At 46.3% G+C, this 18070-nt stretch overlaps 1 protein-coding gene across 8 annotated transcripts in view; it reads left to right on the top strand.

Annotated features, from left to right (window-relative positions):
• Nucleotides 1–2669: 2669 nt before the first annotated feature.
• The window catches only part of SENP6 (SUMO specific peptidase 6), a 122313-nt gene continuing 106912 nt past the window's right edge, over nt 2670–18070 (top strand). For 7 of the 8 annotated variants that reach the window (XM_059701153.1, XM_059701151.1, XM_059701158.1 and 4 more), the window contains exon 1: nt 2670–3281. In XM_059701153.1, coding sequence (XP_059557136.1) covers nt 3230–3281 — 52 coding nt within the window. In that variant the 5' untranslated portion in view covers nt 2670–3229. The remainder of the gene's footprint in view (nt 3282–18070) is intronic. The other variant, XM_059701155.1, reaches the window with a different exon arrangement.

Genomic DNA, 18070 nt, shown 5'->3' with positions numbered 1-18070 from the left:
AGATAAAAGTATCTTTAATCTTATACTCAAATATGAAAAGTGGTAATTTTCCTTGTAATTACAAATTTATAGAATAACTAGAGGCCCGGTGCACGAATTCGTGCACTGGTGGAGTCCAACTGCCCCCCCTCCCCCAATTGGGGTTGGCCAGGGAGAGGGGCCGTTGGGGGGCCAGAACGACAGGGCCAAATCAGGCCTTTAGCTGCTGCAGTGCATGTCATAGCGACCTGTCGTTCCGGTTGTTCCGTCATTCTGTTGTTCCATTGCTGGGCTTTTATATAGATAATTGAACTGGAAAGGAATTCAGAGATTGTTTAATGTAGTGGCTTTTTAAATAAAAAAAAAAATTCTTTATTGTTGAAAGTTTTACGTATGCCCCCGTTTTCCCCATTGACCCCCTCCAATCCTCCCCGCCCCCCAATCCAGTGGTTTTGATAGTTGAAAGGGCGAGTCGTCGCGGGGCCTACGTTGGCCGGCTGCCGGGCCCCATGAGGCACAGCCTGACCACGCTGCTGGCAGCCTCGGGCACCGACTCCCCAGACCATGGTGGGAGCCCGGCGCTGGCCGCCACCCGCCCTCCGCCCCCCGGACCCGCGCACGCACGCGGCCGCGGCAGCAGTGGGGCGGGGCGCGTGCCCTCGCCCCAGGAGATGGAGGAGGAGGCGATCGACGGCGCTCCCGGGGACGAGACGGAGGACGTGGACTTCCTGTCTGGGCTGGAACTGGTCGATCTGCTGGACCCCTGGCAACCGGACTGGCCCCTGGAGCCCGGGCTCAGCTCGCCCTGGGGGGAGCTAGGACTGCGCCCTCCATCTTGCCCCGTACCCTCCATGTTGGGGCAGCCGCCATGTGCTCAGGAGAGTACCTTCTTCCCGGAAGCCCAGGCCCCTGCTGGCCACGCCTGGGATTTCTTTAAACTAACCAATGATAATCAAGGGACGTTCGCGCCATAGAGATGACCCCATCCTGTGTAACAAGACCCGACTCGCGCCTGGCCAATCGGTGGGGCCCACAGTCCCCTCCCCTGCCCTTACTATAAAACCCACAATCCCATCAGGCCTCGCTCTCTCTGCCACTGGGCTTACCGTTGTTGCATTGGTGAGTGTGGTTGGGGAGCCGAACTAGTTCGAAATGAAGGACTCTTTGCTTTTGCATCGGACTTGCTGGCTCCCTGGTGGGCTTTTTAGGAACCTTGAAATCTGGGCACAACAATAGTGTGGTCCCCTGATCAGCAAGTCGCATTTGGATCACCTGGAAACTGAAAAAATGCAAATTCTCAGGCCCACTCCAGAACCACTGAAACTCTAGGAGTGGGGCTGAGCAATCTGTTTTAACAAGCCTGCCCGGGCATTTTGCCATAGGTCAAAGTTTGAGAGCCACTGGTTTGATCCACACTTCTCTTTAAAGCTTAGAATTACAGAGTTCCATAGAGCAGCGGTTCTCAACCTGTCGGTCGCCACCCCTTTGGGGGGGTCAAACGACCCTTTCACAGGGGTCGCCTAAGACCATCGGAAAATACATAGATAATTACATATTGTTTTTGTGATTCATCACTATGCTTTAATTACGTTCAATGTGTAACAATGAAAATACATCCTGCATATCAGATATTTACATTACGATTCATAGCAGTAGCAACATTACAGTTATGAAGCAGCAACAAAAATAATTTTATGGTTGGGGGTCACCACCACATGAGGAACTGTATTAAAGGGTCCCGGCATCAGGAAGGTTGAGAACCACTGCCATAGAGATTGGGTGAAATTAATAAGCAAAGCCATGACGTTGAAAGAGTCTAGTTTACATTGCTTAAAATGCACCTTTTATATACCTCCGCCTTGTTGCCAGCCCATGCGTATTAGCTGCCTATGGCTGCAGGAACACATCAGTAACTTAGCAACTTAACGAAAATGATGATGTTACAGTTCCCAGAGGTGGGAAGTGCATCTGCGGCCTCGGGCCACCACGGCGCCGGCAGGGAGTCCGTCTTCCAATCCTGTTGTATTTTCCGCATTTTCGTTATTGGACATGTCTTATTTTCATAAATAAGAAATGAAATAAAAAAGAACGGAAAAGCACCACGAACAGGAGGTAGTCACCCGGCGTTAATCGCCGGCCTGACTTGTAAGGTAGGTATTGGAGTCTCGGGGACATGAAACCCAGGCCTTTTTAAAAATATATATTTATTTTGTAAACACTGTCACCCGATGCGTACTGCAGAATCTCTGATCAGTTAATCTGAAAAGTCTTTAAAAATGAGGAAGACCACCCATCGCTTTCTGAACTGGCGCCTGCAGTGCCCGCTCCCTTCCCGGGGTTCGGCGGCGGCCCCCGCGCCCAGACCCCTCCGCGGAGAGGAATGGACCTGTCCCATCTCACGGGCGCCGGGGCGAGCCGCGCGCCTCGGGCCTGCGCGGGGGAGGCGCCCACGCACCCGGGCCGCCGCCGGGCTCACCTCGTGGGGGCCGGCGCTGGGCTCCACAGTCGGTGCTGAGGGGAGCGGCGCGGGGGCGGGAGCAGGAGGCGGAGGCGGAGGCGGAGGCGGCGGGCGGGCGCGGGAGCAGGAGGCGGAGGCCGAGGCGGAGGCGGCGGGCGGGCGCGGGAGCGGCGGGGGCGGGCGGCAGCCCCGGCGCCCGTGGGGGAGGGGCGGCGGCTCGGCGGCTCGGCTGCTGTGGCGACGGACGCGAGGCGTGGGCCAGCCCCACCCGGTCCACATGGACAGTCGCAGCAGCCTCCACTGATGCCTTCACGCCTGCGCGGGGCGGGCGGGCGGCCGTAGCGGCGGCGGCGGCAGGAGGGGCGAGGCGCGCCGGGGCCCCTGGCGGTAGCGGAGATCTCGCCGCCGAGCGCAGCGGGTGCGGCCATTTTTCCGGCCCGGGCCGAGGGGCGGCGTGAGAGGGCCCGTCTGCCCGCCTGCCCGCCTGCCCGCTCTCTTCCTGGGGCCCGCGGCGGGGGCGGCTTCTCAGGCGGCCTCGGGGGGCGGTGGATGGGGAGTCGTGGGCCGACAGCAGCTGGGCCTGGGAAGCGCCGCCGTCGTCGTCGCCGCGCTCAGCGCCCCGGAGGCGCCTGAGAACCCCGGCGCGGCAGGCCCGAGCGCCGGCCTTTGTGTAGGCCCGTCCGGACGCCGAGCGCCGCCCGCCCTGCGGCGGTTACCCCCTGTGGTGCGGCCCCCCAGCCCGGCGGCCCTGAGGGCTATGGATTAAGGCGGCGGCGCCGTGGGAGGAGGAAGATGGCGGCTGGCAAGAGCGGCGGCAGCTCCGGGGAGCTTGCTTTTCTGGAAGGTACGTCCATGTCTGCCCTGGCGGGGTCCCCGGGGCCGGGAAATACGGGAACATGGGGCCTGTGACCCCCGGATATTCGATTGTTCGCGCGGGGTAGGTTCGGAGGGCGGCGGAGGCGCGGGGGTGGGGGCCGCCGGGGCGATGTCGGGGCGGGAATGGACTGCGAGGGCGCCGGCTTGGAGGCCGTGGGTGCGAGCGGCCGGGGCCGGGCCGGGCCGGCGAAGAGGGCGCGTGGGTCGGGCCGCGAGCCCGGGTTGCACGCGTGAGGGTCGCATTTTTGCATGTGGTGGGGGCGGCCAAGAGGGTGAGAGCCGGCCGCAGCCGGGCCTCGTCGGGCGTCCGTGGGCAGTTCCAGTGGCTGCGGTGGGGTGAGGTGGGGTCCGGCCGCGGAGGGCGGGGAGGGGAGGGGGTCGCCTTCCCGAGCGTGTCCTGCCCCCGCCGCCTGCCTCCGCCGAGCGGCCCGCTTCCCTGTGCAGCCGGCGTGCCGACCAGGCCCGGCAGCCTCGGGGCTGCTTGCCGACTGCGTTTTGCCAAAAATATCTCACCGGGTGACTTACGCGGAGGAAGAGAATGAGACTCGCGGCCTCGATTTGGGGGCGGCCACCGAAGCTCGCGGGCCCAGTTTGGCTGGTTCCATGTTTGATCGCTGGGGCGGGAGAGGGAAGCCGTGGCTGTCGGCGGACGGACGCGGCTCTTCGGGAAAACTGCGTGCCAGTTACCGGTGGGGACGGGGAGTAGTCTTGGCTCTCTGCCGCTGGAAGGGCCCCCCCAAACACAGCCAGGTAGGTGCCTTGTGGACAAAGAACTGGATTGCCGATGGCTCCGGGGTTTGCAGGGTAACTGGGCGCACACAGTGTTAGGGAGATGGATGCATCTGCTTGTGGCCAGGATTGTTAGAGTCGGGTAGTTGGCAAGGTGATTTTCATACGCGGTGTAAGTAATACTTAAAAAGAAAAAAAAAATAACGAATTAGAAACGTTTTTAAATTAAGAAAGTACTTATCCACGGTGGTAATAGGTTCTTTAAGAGGGTGTTGGGGGATGGGTAAGCCTTGCTTGTGGTTTTATGAACGAGGCCCGGAGACTGGAGTAGCTACTCAGCCTTAGTCTAAAGAACGAAAAGGGACTAGGACAGTGGTTCTCAACCTTCCTACTGCCGCGACCCTTTAATACAGTTCCTCATGTGGTGGTGACCCCCAGCCATAAAATTATTTTCGTTGCTGCTTCATAACTGTAATTTTTTGCTACTGTTATGAATTGTAATGTAAGTATCTGATATGCAGGATGTATTTTCATTGTTACAAGTTGAACGTAATTAAAGCATAGTGATGAATCGCAAAAACAATATGTAATTATGTGTTTTCCGATGGTCTTAGGCGACCCCTGTGAAAGGGTTGTTCAACCCCCCCCCAAGGGTCGCGACCCACAGGTTGAGAACCGCTGGACTAGGAGCTGTAGGTGGGAAGAAGAAACCTTAATTTACTTAATTCTTCTACTCACGCATGGCAGAGCAAAAGGAATCTTATCTTGCTACGAAGCCAATCTTTCTCTGAAAGTGATGCGAATTTAATATGAAATTCCGAGTAAGAAGATGTGGGAAGCGTGTAAGTTTTTCTGGGTTCATTTAATATTACCTGCATTCTGTCTCTGTTCTGTTTTGAGCAGAATAGGTGCCTGTTGGAGGCTGATAGTGATGCAGCTTGCGTTGCATCATTTTTTGTTTCGGTATTGGTACCTCGAAAGATGTCTTACTGTTGTGTATTATATTCTGTATGCAGATGGTTGTACTTTTATGCTGTGTTAAGGTTTGGGCTTCTGTATGCTTCTGATTCGGTTTAAGTTTGTGTGTTTTTTTTTTAAATATATTTTACTGATTTTTTACAGAGAGGAAGGGAGAGGGATAGAGAGTTAGAAACATCGATGAGAGAGAAGCATCGATCAGCTGCCTCCTGCACACCCCCCACTGGGGATGTGCCCGCAACCCAGATACATGCCCTTGACCGGAATCGAACCCCGGACTCTTCAGTCTGCAGGCCTACACTCTATCCACTGAGCCAAACCCGTTAGGGCTCAGTTTAAGTTTTGACTGTGTGAACGTGGGATAGAAAGAGCACAAATAGCCAGGCCGGTGTGGCTCATTGGTTGAGCAGTGATCTATGAACCAGGAGGTCACAGTTCAGTTCCGACTCAGGGCACATGCCGGTTTGCAAGCTTGATCCCCAGTGTGGGGCGTGCAAGAGGCAGCCGGTCAGTGATTTTTATCATCTCTCTCTCTCTCTCTCTCCCCCCCCTTCCCTCCCTCTCCCTTCTCAAATAAAAATATATATATATTTTAAAAAGAAATAGCACAAATAAAGCCAACAGATACTGGGCAGATGTGAATTTCAAACTATTGCTTTCAGTTTATTCTAACTTAAAGATCTATGAATGTCCAGATGATAAATTTGAGTGTCGTCATGTCTCCTTCAGCATTCTTCCGAGATCAGACGAGATCGGGCGCGTTCAGGGTGGTATGGCCGTAGACCTTCAGCATTCTTATAAAGAAAGCAAATGGTTACTTGCTTAAAGTATGAGCTTAAGGGAAAGCAAGGATTTCAGTTTCTTGTTGGATTTTCATATATTGTACTGCATTTTTTGAAATAAAAGAATAATATTCACTAATTGTATTTTTTTATTTAATTCTTTTGTTTTTTTACACTTTTAATAAGAAAATACTCCACTGTAACTTGCCACACATTTTGTATTCTTTATAGGTCCTTATGTTTTAATATTTAAACATCTCTATATAGTATACTTTTCTTACTCTCTAGTAGACTTCTTGAAAAACGGATGTAGGTTTTCATTCACACATTAAATATTTGGAGCCTATTCTGTGCTGGACTCTGTACCACGGTGACTATAACAGTGTACAACATAGTTAAAGCTCTGCTTTCGTAGAACTTACATTTTAGTGGGGGGGGGGTGGTACTTAATAAACGGTCCATTTAGAACAGTCTTACCCCAAGTTTTTACATTGGTCCCTTTATTCAGGTCTGCTTAGACCTGACAACCTACTTAAAATGCCATGCTGCCACACACACATACAAAACCCGTATTCCCTTTACTGTTGTATTTTTCATGTTTTTCAGTCCTACAAAATAAGCTTCATCAGAGCAATGACTTTGTTTCTTCACCGTCATATGTCTTACACCTGGAAGATACTTGTTGTTAATGAAATAAAGAAGATAATATGATAAAGGCTGTGAGAGAAATATACTTATAGAACAAGGAAATAATGGTAAAACCATTTTACAGAGTATTAAAAATTCTGGAAAGGCCTTCCTGAGGAGGTGACACCTTCTCTATGGGCCACTTCAGAGGATGATGTCTGTACAGGTTCTGAGAGGGTAATATATGGTTTCATTTGTTAAAAAGGTCATGAGTGAAATGCAAGCAGAGGGATGTGAAAGAAGCAGATCTATCCTACAAGATAATAAATTTTTCATTTTGAGAAGTGGGAAGTTACTGAGTTTGGGGCAGAGGGGTGTCATGATATAATTTATCTTAAAGAAATCACTGCTCTGGAATGACTTAGAAAAGAGCAAGAGTAAAGGCAGGAACATTAGTTAGAATATTAGTAAAATGTAGTTTAGGGTTGGGATAGGATAGTGGCAGTGTAGATTGAGGAAAAGGAGTGGAGAGACAGCAGATATGTTTGGATGTAGAGCAAACAGGATTGTAATGGATTGTATACCGAGGGTCAGAGTAAGGGAGGAATCAAAGATAACTCCCAGTTTTTTATTTGAGATGTTGGGGGTTAATTTCATTTACTGATGTGGAGTAGACTGGTAGAGGACCTAGAAGTTAATACCTCTGCTTTGGTGAAAGTCAGTTTGAGATGTCTATTCTAAATTATGTCTTACATTCTTATACCCACTAAGTAAATGCTATTACCAACCATTTCCTTTTCTGGCTTCATTAAGGAAAAGGAGGTTTACTATCAACTGTTGTACATTATTTTGTGCATGAAAATTGTGTGAATTTAATTAGATCACAGCTTGTATTGAATTTTTTTCTTTCTCTTCTTTGACGATTTTTTCTGTTCTATTCATTTAAGGTTGCCTTATAACCCCCTTTTCAGTTGTGATAGTTTGGCAGGTTTCTCTGTTCATTCATTTAACATATTTATTGAGCAACTCTAATGTTGTAGGTATTATGCTGAGAGGCACAATGATGGGGGGTGGGAGAGGGGGCGGTGAGAATGGTTTCTTCATGGAGTTTCTAGTCCAGAGAGGAAAGTCAGTGGTCAAATAATCATACTTGTAAATGTAAAATTATAACAAGTGCAGCAAAAGAGGATTATTCATAATAATGAGAATTTGATCTAATCAGGGCAGTTGAAGAAGAAAATGTGGGTAGACAGTGCTTTCCAGGCAGAGGGAATAAAATAGAGGGAGCATGGCATGTTTAGGAAACTAAAAGGAGGACAGTGTGGTGCTAATAAGGAGAGTGGTACAAGATTCGAGGTGCCATTATCAGGTTTGTTTTTAAAAAAAAGGTCACTGGCTACCACATAGAGAAAGCTTTAGAGAGGAGCAAAAGATTATCAGCCAGACTAGTTACGAAACTGTTGCAGTATAGGGCAGAAGTGATGTTAGCTTGTTTTTATAACCTTTCTTTTGATATTTTCCCCTTCTCTCCTCTGTGGAACCTCTTAAGTTTACTTTCTCTCACATTTGTTTCTTCTTTTTTATGCAGCACTTGTTCATATCTAGTTTGCTTTTCCTTTTTTCTTTTACCAAATAATTGCTCAACAATATTTTCTTCCATTTTTTTCTGCCTTCCCTTTTATTCATACCCTAGAGACCCAGTGCACAAAATTCGTGCACAGGGGAGTGGGGGGATCCCCCTCAGCCCAGCCTATACCCTCTCTAATCTGGGGCCCCTTGGGGGATGTCTGACTGCCGGTTTAGGCCTAAACTGGTAGTCGGACATCCCTCTCACAATCCTGGACTGCTGGCTCCTAATCGCTCACCTGCATGCCTGCCTGGTTGCCCCTAACTGCGCCCCCCCCCCCCCCTGCTGCTGCCGGCCAGGTCACCCCCAACTGCCCCCTCCCTGCCAGCCTGGTCACTCCTAACTGCCCCCCTCCCCCCACGGGCCTAGTCACCCCTCACTGCCCCCCCCCCTCCCGCCAGCTTATTCACCCCCAACTACCTCCCCACCAGCCTGGTTGCCCCCAGCTGCATCTCCCCCCTGCTGGCCTGGTTGCCCCTCATGGCCCCCTGCTGTTCAGTCGTTTGGTTATTCCTCACCAACCCCCCTGCCGGCCTGGTCACCCCATGCAGCCTGCTTGTTCAGTCGTTGGGTTGTCCCTCACTAATCCCCTTGCCTGCCTGGTTATAGGCAGCCATCTTGTGAGGACGTGAGGGTTAATTTGCATATTACCTCTTTATTATATAGGGCTAGAGGCCTGATGCACAAAATTCATGCAAGGGTCTCGGCCCTCATGGCCTCATGGCCCTGCCCACTGGTAGTTCTGGGAGGTTGTTTGGAAGGTTGTTCTGCCATCCCGTCTAATTAGCATATTAGCTCTTTATTATGTAGGTAGGATACACATACCCACACCTCTTTGTTTTCCCATTTATTTGGGCTCATCTTCCCTTGTGGACTTTGCCCAGTAGGCTGAAAAGACTGCAGTACCAGTATTGTCCTCTTTACCAGCAAAATTGCTTTTATCTCCAAATGAGAAGTGTCTTCCATTTCCCCTAAGCCATACTTAATTGGTTGTAAATACATATAATTGTAGTTCAACTCCATTAGTTTGTCAGTTTTACTGGGGACAGTAAATACTTCACAATACCTCTTAACTAAAGCACAATTTCTCCTAGATGATTTGTATTCCACGAATATGTGAATAGTTTCTTAGTCTGCTCAGGGGAACACACCACAAAGTTCTCCACTTAGCCCTGCTCATTTTTCTTTTGATTGCACCACTTTAATTTTTAATTTATCTTTATTGTTGAAAGTATTACACATGTCCTCCTTTTTTCCCCATCATTGACCCCCTCCACTCTTCTCCCGTCTATAAGTTCTTTGGCTAATCTTTTCTTGAGCACTTCCTCCCCCGCTGCCTTCCCTCTGAAATTCATCAGTATGTTCCGTGCTTCAATGTCTCTGATTACACCACTTTTAAAAACTACAGCATGGTGTCATTCCTTATTTACTCCTTACATAAGTATATGTATTTCCTGGTTTCATCCCAGTTGAATTTATAAATTTTACTTACCACTTGATTTCTTGAATGCACATGGAACAGTAGAGTAGAAACTCACTTGAAATGGCACTGATTTTCATTAGAAATTCATTGAGAAGATGAACTCAGAGACCAGAAAGCTGGAATTAAACATCTAGCTCTACTACTTACTAGATGTGTGATCTTGGATAGATTATTTAACCTCTGTGTTTCCATATGTGTAAAACAAGGATAATAATTGTAGTTACCTCATAAGGTTGCCATGAAGATTACTGGTAAATGTCTTAATATACAGTGGGGCCTTGACTTATGAGTTTAATTCGTTCCGTGATGGAGCTCGTAACTCAAATTACTTGTATATCAAATCAATTTTCACCATTACAATGAATTGAATGCTGGGCTGATGTTGTGGTGTTCACTGTGACGTTTGCTGTGCCAACTAGCGGTGGGGTATCTGAAGCTGGCTCGTAACCCGAATTTTAGCTCGCAACTCAAAGCAAAAAATCAGCCAAGAGACGGCTCATATCTCAAAAAAGTCGTTAGTCGGGACACTCGTAAGTCAAGGCCCCACTGTATATAAAACTAGAGGTCCGGTGCATGAAAATTCATGCACTGGAGGGGGGATCCCTCAGCCCGGCCTGACCCCTCTCACAGTCCAGGAGCCCTCAGGGGCGGAAGGCGACCCGGTGATCAGGGAAAGGCTACGCCCCCATCACACCTCTGCTGCTGCCATGGCTGGGCAGCCGACATCTGAGGCTTACCTGCGCCTTGAGCCAGCCCTGGGTGGCTGGGCAGCTGACATCCGAGGCTTGTCTGCACCTCGGGCTGGCCCTGGGGGGCTGAGGGGACTGGGGGACTCCGGAGGCAGGTGTGTGGAGTGGCACCATCATGTGGCTGTGGGCACTGCCATCTTTGAAGATGTGGCAGTCAGTTAGCATATTCCCTCCTTATTGGCTGTGGGCACCACCATCTTTGATGATGTGGCAGTCAATTAGCATATCCCCTCCTTATTGGCTGTGGGCACTGCCATCTTTGTGACAGTGTGAGGGTCAATTAGCATATTCCCTCTTTATTAGATAGGATTCTTAGAACAATTCCAGGCATATAATTCTAAGAACTATATGTTAGTTGGTATTACTATATTTATTTTCTTAGCAGGTAGGAAAAGAACTTTCTCTTGCTTTCCTTCTCTTCCATCTTGCTGCTTCTTTCATTTGAATTCTAGTTTTATTGTTTTTCTTTAACTTACTACCTTTCTTTTTTCTAAGTATTAGTGGATTCTCTGTTTGTGACCCATACCAAGTTAGTGGGGAAATTGGAATTGGAACTTGGGACCTGACTTATAGACCTAATCTCCTTCAGCATTTCCTTTCTCTCCCTTCTTTGTCCCTTTGCTTCTACATTCTTTCTCTTATCTACTTTACCTTTGGGAGGAGGGTTGGATAAGAAAAGGCAAAATAACAGGGAATTATGAAAAATTATCATTTATTGATAAATAGAACTCTAAGAAAACAAAAGCGAACCTCTTAAGGCCCAACCCCAAAAGTTATACAGTATTACTTCTGCCATATTCTGTTGGCCAAAATGTCACAGAGCCAGCCCAGATTCAAGGGGAGGGGAATTAGATTCCACCATTCAAGGGGAAGAGTGGCAAAGAATAAAGTCATAGTATTTCTTAAAACTTGAAAATGACATTTATTATGCAATCCAAAAGTTTCTAATTTCTGGACAGTTTAGGAGGCTAAAAAGAACAAAGTAGGCCACACAATTTGTAATTTGTTTTAGAGGTGTGATTAAGAGCATAAACAGTCATTATTTTTGACTTCCAGTGCTAGAATTGGGATAGTCCTAGGCAAATTGGGATGTTTAGATATTCTGCCTTGTCCCAAGTTAACAGCTATCTTGAGGCCATCCGAAACTGCAGGCTTAAGTAGCAAAAACAAACAAACAAAATACAAGCCAGCCTGGCTAGTGTTGCTCAGTGTTTGAGCATTGACCTATGAACCAGGAGGTCAAGATTCAATTCCCAGTCAGGCCACATGCCCGGGTTGTAGGGTTGGTTTCCAGTAGGGGTCATGCAGGAGGCAGCCAATCCATGATGTTTCTCATCAGTATTTTTTTCTCTCCCTCTTCCTGTCTGAAATCAATAAAAATATATTTTAAAGAAGCACACACAAAAAACCAAGCCATATTCTTATCTTTGGAGTTTTTTTAATTTTTTTGGAGTTTTTTTGGTATTTCAAATAACATTTCATCTTAGTTTTGAATATGGGTTTTTCCCCCCTCCAATATTAACTGCTTACAATCTTTGAAACCGAGCAGGGAGAGAAAAGTGCTGGTGTCCACTGTATAATAAATTTCAGTGATTGATTTGTGTTCTTTTTTTTTTTTTTTTTTTTTTTTCAAAGATTGAAGCCATTTTTTTAGGAAATGAAGAGCTAGAAATTCTCTAAGACTTGTTTGTAGACTATATAGTAATCTATTGTCTTGCCTCTATTCAAGAATCTGTAAACTTTCTGCCCCCACACTTTGAATATATGAATCTGCCACTAAATCTTGGGGACATCATGACCATGATTGACTTTGCCTCTCTGCCTCCATAATTCCAGTGGAGCAGGGTTCCAAATATTTTGGCATTTAATCTTTTTTCTTTAGTTCAATTTGGGTCTCCATTCTCTATTATCATCCATCACAAGAAATATTAAAGAACTAGGGGCCTGGTGCACAAAATTCATGCACTGGGGGAGAGGGGGGGTTCCTCAGCCCAGCCTGTGCCCTCTAGTAGTTCAGGAGCCCTTGGTAGATGTCCAACTGATGGCTTAGGCCTGCTCCCTGTGGGTGAGACTCCTGCCACCACTGCTGCACTTGCCAGCAGTGAGCTCGGCTCAGGGCTTCTGGTTGACCGGCGTTGCCCCTGTGGGAGCACACTGACCACCAGGGGGAGCTCCTGTGATGAGCATCTGCCCCCTGGTGGTCAGTGCATGTTGTAGCAATCGGTCGTTCTGCTTCGTCGATTTGCATATTAGCCTTTTATTATATAGGATTCCATATTACTTTAATGGCTCATTTCCCAATATATGACAGTCACTTTTTAAAGTATGTTTAGGCTGCCTGGCTAGTGTTTCTCAGTGGTTGAGCATCAACCTATGAACCAAGAAGTCACAGTTTGATTCCTGGTCAGGGCACATGCCCGAGTTGCAGGCTAGATCCCCAGTGTGGGTTATGCAGGAGGAAGCCAATCAATGATTCTCTCATCATTGATGTTTCTATCTTCCTCTCCCTCTCCCTTCCTCTCTAAAGTTAACAATCCTATCTAATAAAAGAGAAAAATGGTAATTGGCGTACGACGATACCCTTTTCATTGGCTAATCAGGGCTATATGCAAATTAACTGCCAACTATGATTGGCAGTTAACTGCCAACAAGATGGTGGTTAATTTGCATATGTAGGCACAATGCAGGGAGGCGAAAGGGAAAGCAGGAAGAAGCCCCCTGCCACTGACAGTGATCGGAAACCCAGGGGGGAGCTAAGAGCTGGGGGGCAGGGCAAAGGGCCCTGGGGCCGCCTTTGCCCTGCCCCCCAGCCATGATCAGAGAATCAGGCGCCTTTGCCGCCCTGGCCAGTGATAGCAGGAAGTAGGGGTGGAGCCAGCGATGGGAGCTGGGCACGGTCGAAGCTGGCAGTCCGGGAGCTAGGGGTCCCTTGCCTGGGCCTAAAGCAGAGCCCACGATCGCGGGGCCGCTGCAGCTGCGGGTCCCTGCTGCCCGGGCCGGACGCCTCAGCCAGAGGCGTTAGGCGTGGGCAGGGGCGGAGCCTGCAACCGCGGGGAGCTGGGGGTCCCCTGCCTAGGCCTGACACCTCTGCCGGAGGCCTCAGGCATGGTCAAGGGGCCGATACGGTGATTGGTGATCGGAGGGTGATGAGGGTCAACTCCTCTGGCCGAGGCATCAGGCCTGGGTGGGGGGCGGAGCCGGGGATTGGGGGGATATGATGGTCCCCTTGCCCAGGCCTGAAGCCTGGGTCAGAGGCATCAGGCTTGGGCGGGGGGTGGAGCAAGCGATCAGAGGGAGATGGGGGTCCCCTGCCCAGGCATGATTCCTGGGCCAGAGGCCTCAGGCCTGAGCGGGGGCCAGAGCCAGTGATCAGGGGGAGGTGGGGGTCCCCTGTCCAAGCCTGACACCTCTGGCTGAGGCGTCAGGCCTGGGCAAGGGGCCGATCAGGCGATCGGAGGGTGATGGGGGTCTACGCCTCTGGCCGAGGCATCAGGCCTGGACAAGGGGCCAATCCTGCGATTGGAGGGTGATGGGTGTCAACGCCTGAGGGCTCCCAGTATGTGAGAGGGGGCAGGCTGGGCTGAGGGACACTCCCCTCCCCACACACACCCAGTGCACAAATTTTGTGCACCGGGCCCCTAGTAAAAATATATTAAAGTATGTTTAGGCTAAAAATTTAGTCTTTTGGTATTACCCAAACAATTTAAATATTTGTAGAAAAAGTAAAAACCTACTTTTTCAATAGTTTATCAATATTACTACTGAGTTCACAGACTATGAGAATAACATACGACCTACTCTTTTACTTCCTCTTAAATTCCAATTATTGAATCATAAATGGTACTCCATTTGAGATGATGCTTTATGCAGAATATTTGGTGAATTAAATTGAATTGTTAGTATGATTTCTTCAGAGTTTTTAATCAGGATAAATCCTCTCATTTTTCAGGGTTACTGACTGTAGAATTAGGTCTTGATGTCACTGTTTATCTTCAGATGGTAATATGACATAATGGAGATTAGCATGGTCTCTGAAAGTTGAGGAACCCAAGCTCAAATAATAAGCGGCTTGCAGTGCTAGAAATAGAACACCCTTATATTTAACTCCACCTATGCATGAAACGTAAATGTAGAGATCAAACTTGTTTACATATGTAACACCCAGTATAAGATGTAGAATCTTTTTCAAGATTTTAGAAGTTTCTTTCATCCCCCTTTCTGACTACTACCCTCAGAATTTCTTAATTTTCTGACCTTTATAATCATTGATAGTACCATCAGTTCATGAAATTCATATCAGTGGATTTATATGATGTATTCTCATTTTGTCTCACTTCTTTTGCTTAACATAATATCTATGAAAATAACCCTTATTGTTCTTCATATCAGGATTTTTATTCTTTTTTTGTAGGTGTGTGGTATTCTGTTATTTGAATTTACTACCATTCTTCCATTTTCCTGTAGGCATATTTGTAAATTGTTTCAAATTTAAAAATATTATGAATAAAGGTACACTAAACATCCTTTCACATATGATTTTGAGGACCTATGTGCTCATGTCTTTTGGATATATAAAAGCAGTAAGTTTAATGATGCTGTTGGCATATGTTTAGTTTTAGTAGATACAGTTTTGCATCCTTTTATCCAAGTTATACAACCACCTGCAGTGAATGAGAGTTCCAGATCCTGCAGATACTTGCCAAAAATTAATATTATAAACCTATTTAATTTTAGCTATTCCATAAGTAATGGAGGAATAAATTTGAGTTTACCTGGAAAGATGATATTGAATATATTTCATATATATTTTGAGATTTGAATAGTATTTATTAATTCTTGTTTACATTTGTGTTTTCTCTTTCCTGAGGTGCCTTGATTTTCCTCATATTGCTGAAGGATATTTTAATTGGAAATAGAACTCTGTTGACAATTCCTCTATTTTTTGAACTTTATGGTTTCTAATGGAAAACCTATTGTCATGAGAATTACTTTTTCCTTATAGATACAATGTTTGTCATTCAGAACTTTCAAGATATTTTTCTTTGTTTTTATTTTTCAGAAGTTTGACTATGATGTGGGTGTTGCTGTCTTTGGGTTTATCTCATTTTGTATTTCCTCACCTTCTTAAAATTGAGGATTTCTGTCTTTTGACCAATTGGAAGAGTTTTCAGCCATTATTTCTTCAAGTACTCTTTCAGCTCCATCTCCTTTAATTTCTTCCTGGACTCCAAATGTTACAGTTTTATTTATTTATTTTTGTTGTTGTTGTTATGACTCCACTGGTTCCTGTGGTTCTGACCTTTTTCTGTTGTTGTTTTCAGGCCATGTTCTCCCTATTCTTATTGGATATTTTTATTGTTATAGTTTCTAGTTCCCTGAGTGTTTCCTCTGTTCCATCCATTCTGCTTTGAGCCTATTCACTGAGTTATTTATTTGAGTTATATTCTGTACTATAATTTTCATTTGGTTCTTCTTTATAGCTTCATTTTCTTTGCTTGAGACTTTCTATTTACTTGCCATACCTTTCTTTTTTCCCCATTTAAGCGACTTACAGTGATTTAAGGATGTTCAAAATCACTCATGTAAAGATTGTTTTGATGGCTGCTTTAAACTTATCAAATAGCTCTGTAATCTCTATTATCTCAGCGTTAGTATCTGTTATCTTTTTTATTCAGTTTTAGATCTTTCTGCTTTGTATGAATAGTTTGATAATTGAAACCTAGAAATTTTGAGCATTATGAAACTCTGGATCTTTTTCAACCCTGTGTTATCTGGCTTTGCTTTGATACTGCTCTGGTAAGGGAAGGGTGAGAAGCCACCTAATTATTTCAAGAAGAGAGTAGAAGTCCAGGTTCCCTACTTGGCCCAAGGTTTGTAGGTATGTGTGTTGGGGGAGGGGGAAGGGTATTCATTATTGTTATGAGAGGTAGGAGTTCTGACTCCCTGCTGTTCTTCTGCCAATACCTCCCCATGTGAAGGGATAGGTCTGCCTTGTTTCTATTTCTTATGGTTTCCACTTACATGACCCAGGACTGACTCCCACCAGGCACAGCCGGACCTGGGACTGACTTCCTCTCGTACTGGCTCCCACCCGGGACTGCCTCCCACCCTGCATAGCCCACCACAGCCAGGGCAATCCAGCACTGACTTCCAGTTTGGTCGAGCCTTAGGTCGTAATGGTCTTACACCCTGGGTCTTTATTATATAGGATGATTTAATTTTGTCACAGTAGCAATGAAGTCTGAGAATCTTTTTTGTTGTTTTTGTTAAGCCTGAGAATCTTGAGCATTTTCTTTACAATTTGGATATCAATTCCTGAGTTTCCTCTGCACCATTTCCAGTCTTTACCATTTCTCAAGTTTATCTTTTAATATAAGTTTATTATAGAACTGTCAGTTTTCTCTGTCATGTTATGTATTTGCACTTTGATAAAGTGTTTTATTGATCTATCTGATTGAGTGCTGAGTTCCCATGTCATCTTGATAGTCCTCTTCTCCTTTCCTTGTAGCTAAAAGAACATTTGGAGCCACTTGGCTTTAGCAATCATTACGGAGTTGTCGATTTACTGGCTTTGGAACTGTGTGTGTATCAGCTTGAGCTAACTATATTTAAAGAAATTGAGCCCAGCTGGCGTGGTTCAGTGGTTGAGCTCAGTGGTATGAACCAGGAGGTCACGATTCGATTCCTGGTTAGGGCATATGCCTCAATGCGGCCTTGGATCCCCAATGTGGGGTGTGCAGGACGCAGCCAATCAATGATTTTCTTTCATCATTGATGTTTCTATCTCTCCCTCTCCCTTCCTCTCTGAAATCAATAAAAACTTTTTTTTTAAATTGAGAACCAACTCATCACTTTGGGATAAGGTAATACCACTTGATATTCATATTCCATAGAAGATCAGTGAGCTTCCAGCAACACCAATAGCACCAAACTGCTGCCTTATGATGGCCTCAGATAGAACTAACTGCTTATTGGTAAAAGGTCCATAGATATCTACTGAAATGAAGTTCATAGAGCAGAAAACACTGCAGAATAAATAGCTGGATCCTGAGGCAAAAAGAATATTATGGTTTTGGTGACTCACAGAAGTCTAATTTAATTCCTCTCAAGAATATAATATATTCAGACTTCATTATGAGTTAATATTAGACAATCTATTTGTCTTCTGTACTAAAGGATAAAGGTTTTATAGATTAGGAATTGGAAAAAAATCACCTCAGGTGATTTTTTTTTTTCCTGCTTTATATGACATTCCTGGGAGTCATTTGGTGGTAGCTGGTCTGGTCTGGAGGTTTCAAGATGGCTTTATTTAAATGTCTGACCTCTGGCAAGTATGGAAAATTGTAGCCTGTGTCATCTCTACATCAGGATACTTGTAACATTGTGGCTCAGGCCTCCAAAAGACAGCCTTTGGAGAATCTTGACAGATTCTTGAGAAAGAATGGGTCTATAGTGCTGCATTACCACCTAAAATTGCTTTACTGGGGTTTTCTGGTATCTGCATTGAATTCTGTATATTTCCTTTTACTGCTTTTGTATATTCTAAGTTGCAGAAGTTAACTTATATCTTGGAGATCTTTTTAAAAATTTGCCTTATTTTTCATTATTGTAAAATCTTATCAATAATAGTTTAAAAATTATTAGGATAATATATTTAAATATTCATATTCTATCTAGCCCTAGCTTGTGTGGCTAACCAGCGGTCACCAACCTTTCGGACCTTACACACCACCAGTGGTCCACGGACCACCGGTTGGTGACCACTGGCTTAGTTGATTGAGC

Source organism: Myotis daubentonii, chromosome 6 (assembly GCF_963259705.1).
Source record: "Myotis daubentonii chromosome 6, mMyoDau2.1, whole genome shotgun sequence".
Lineage (NCBI taxonomy): Eukaryota > Metazoa > Chordata > Mammalia > Chiroptera > Vespertilionidae > Myotis > Myotis daubentonii.
This window is presented reverse-complemented; position numbering and strand designations above follow the sequence as displayed.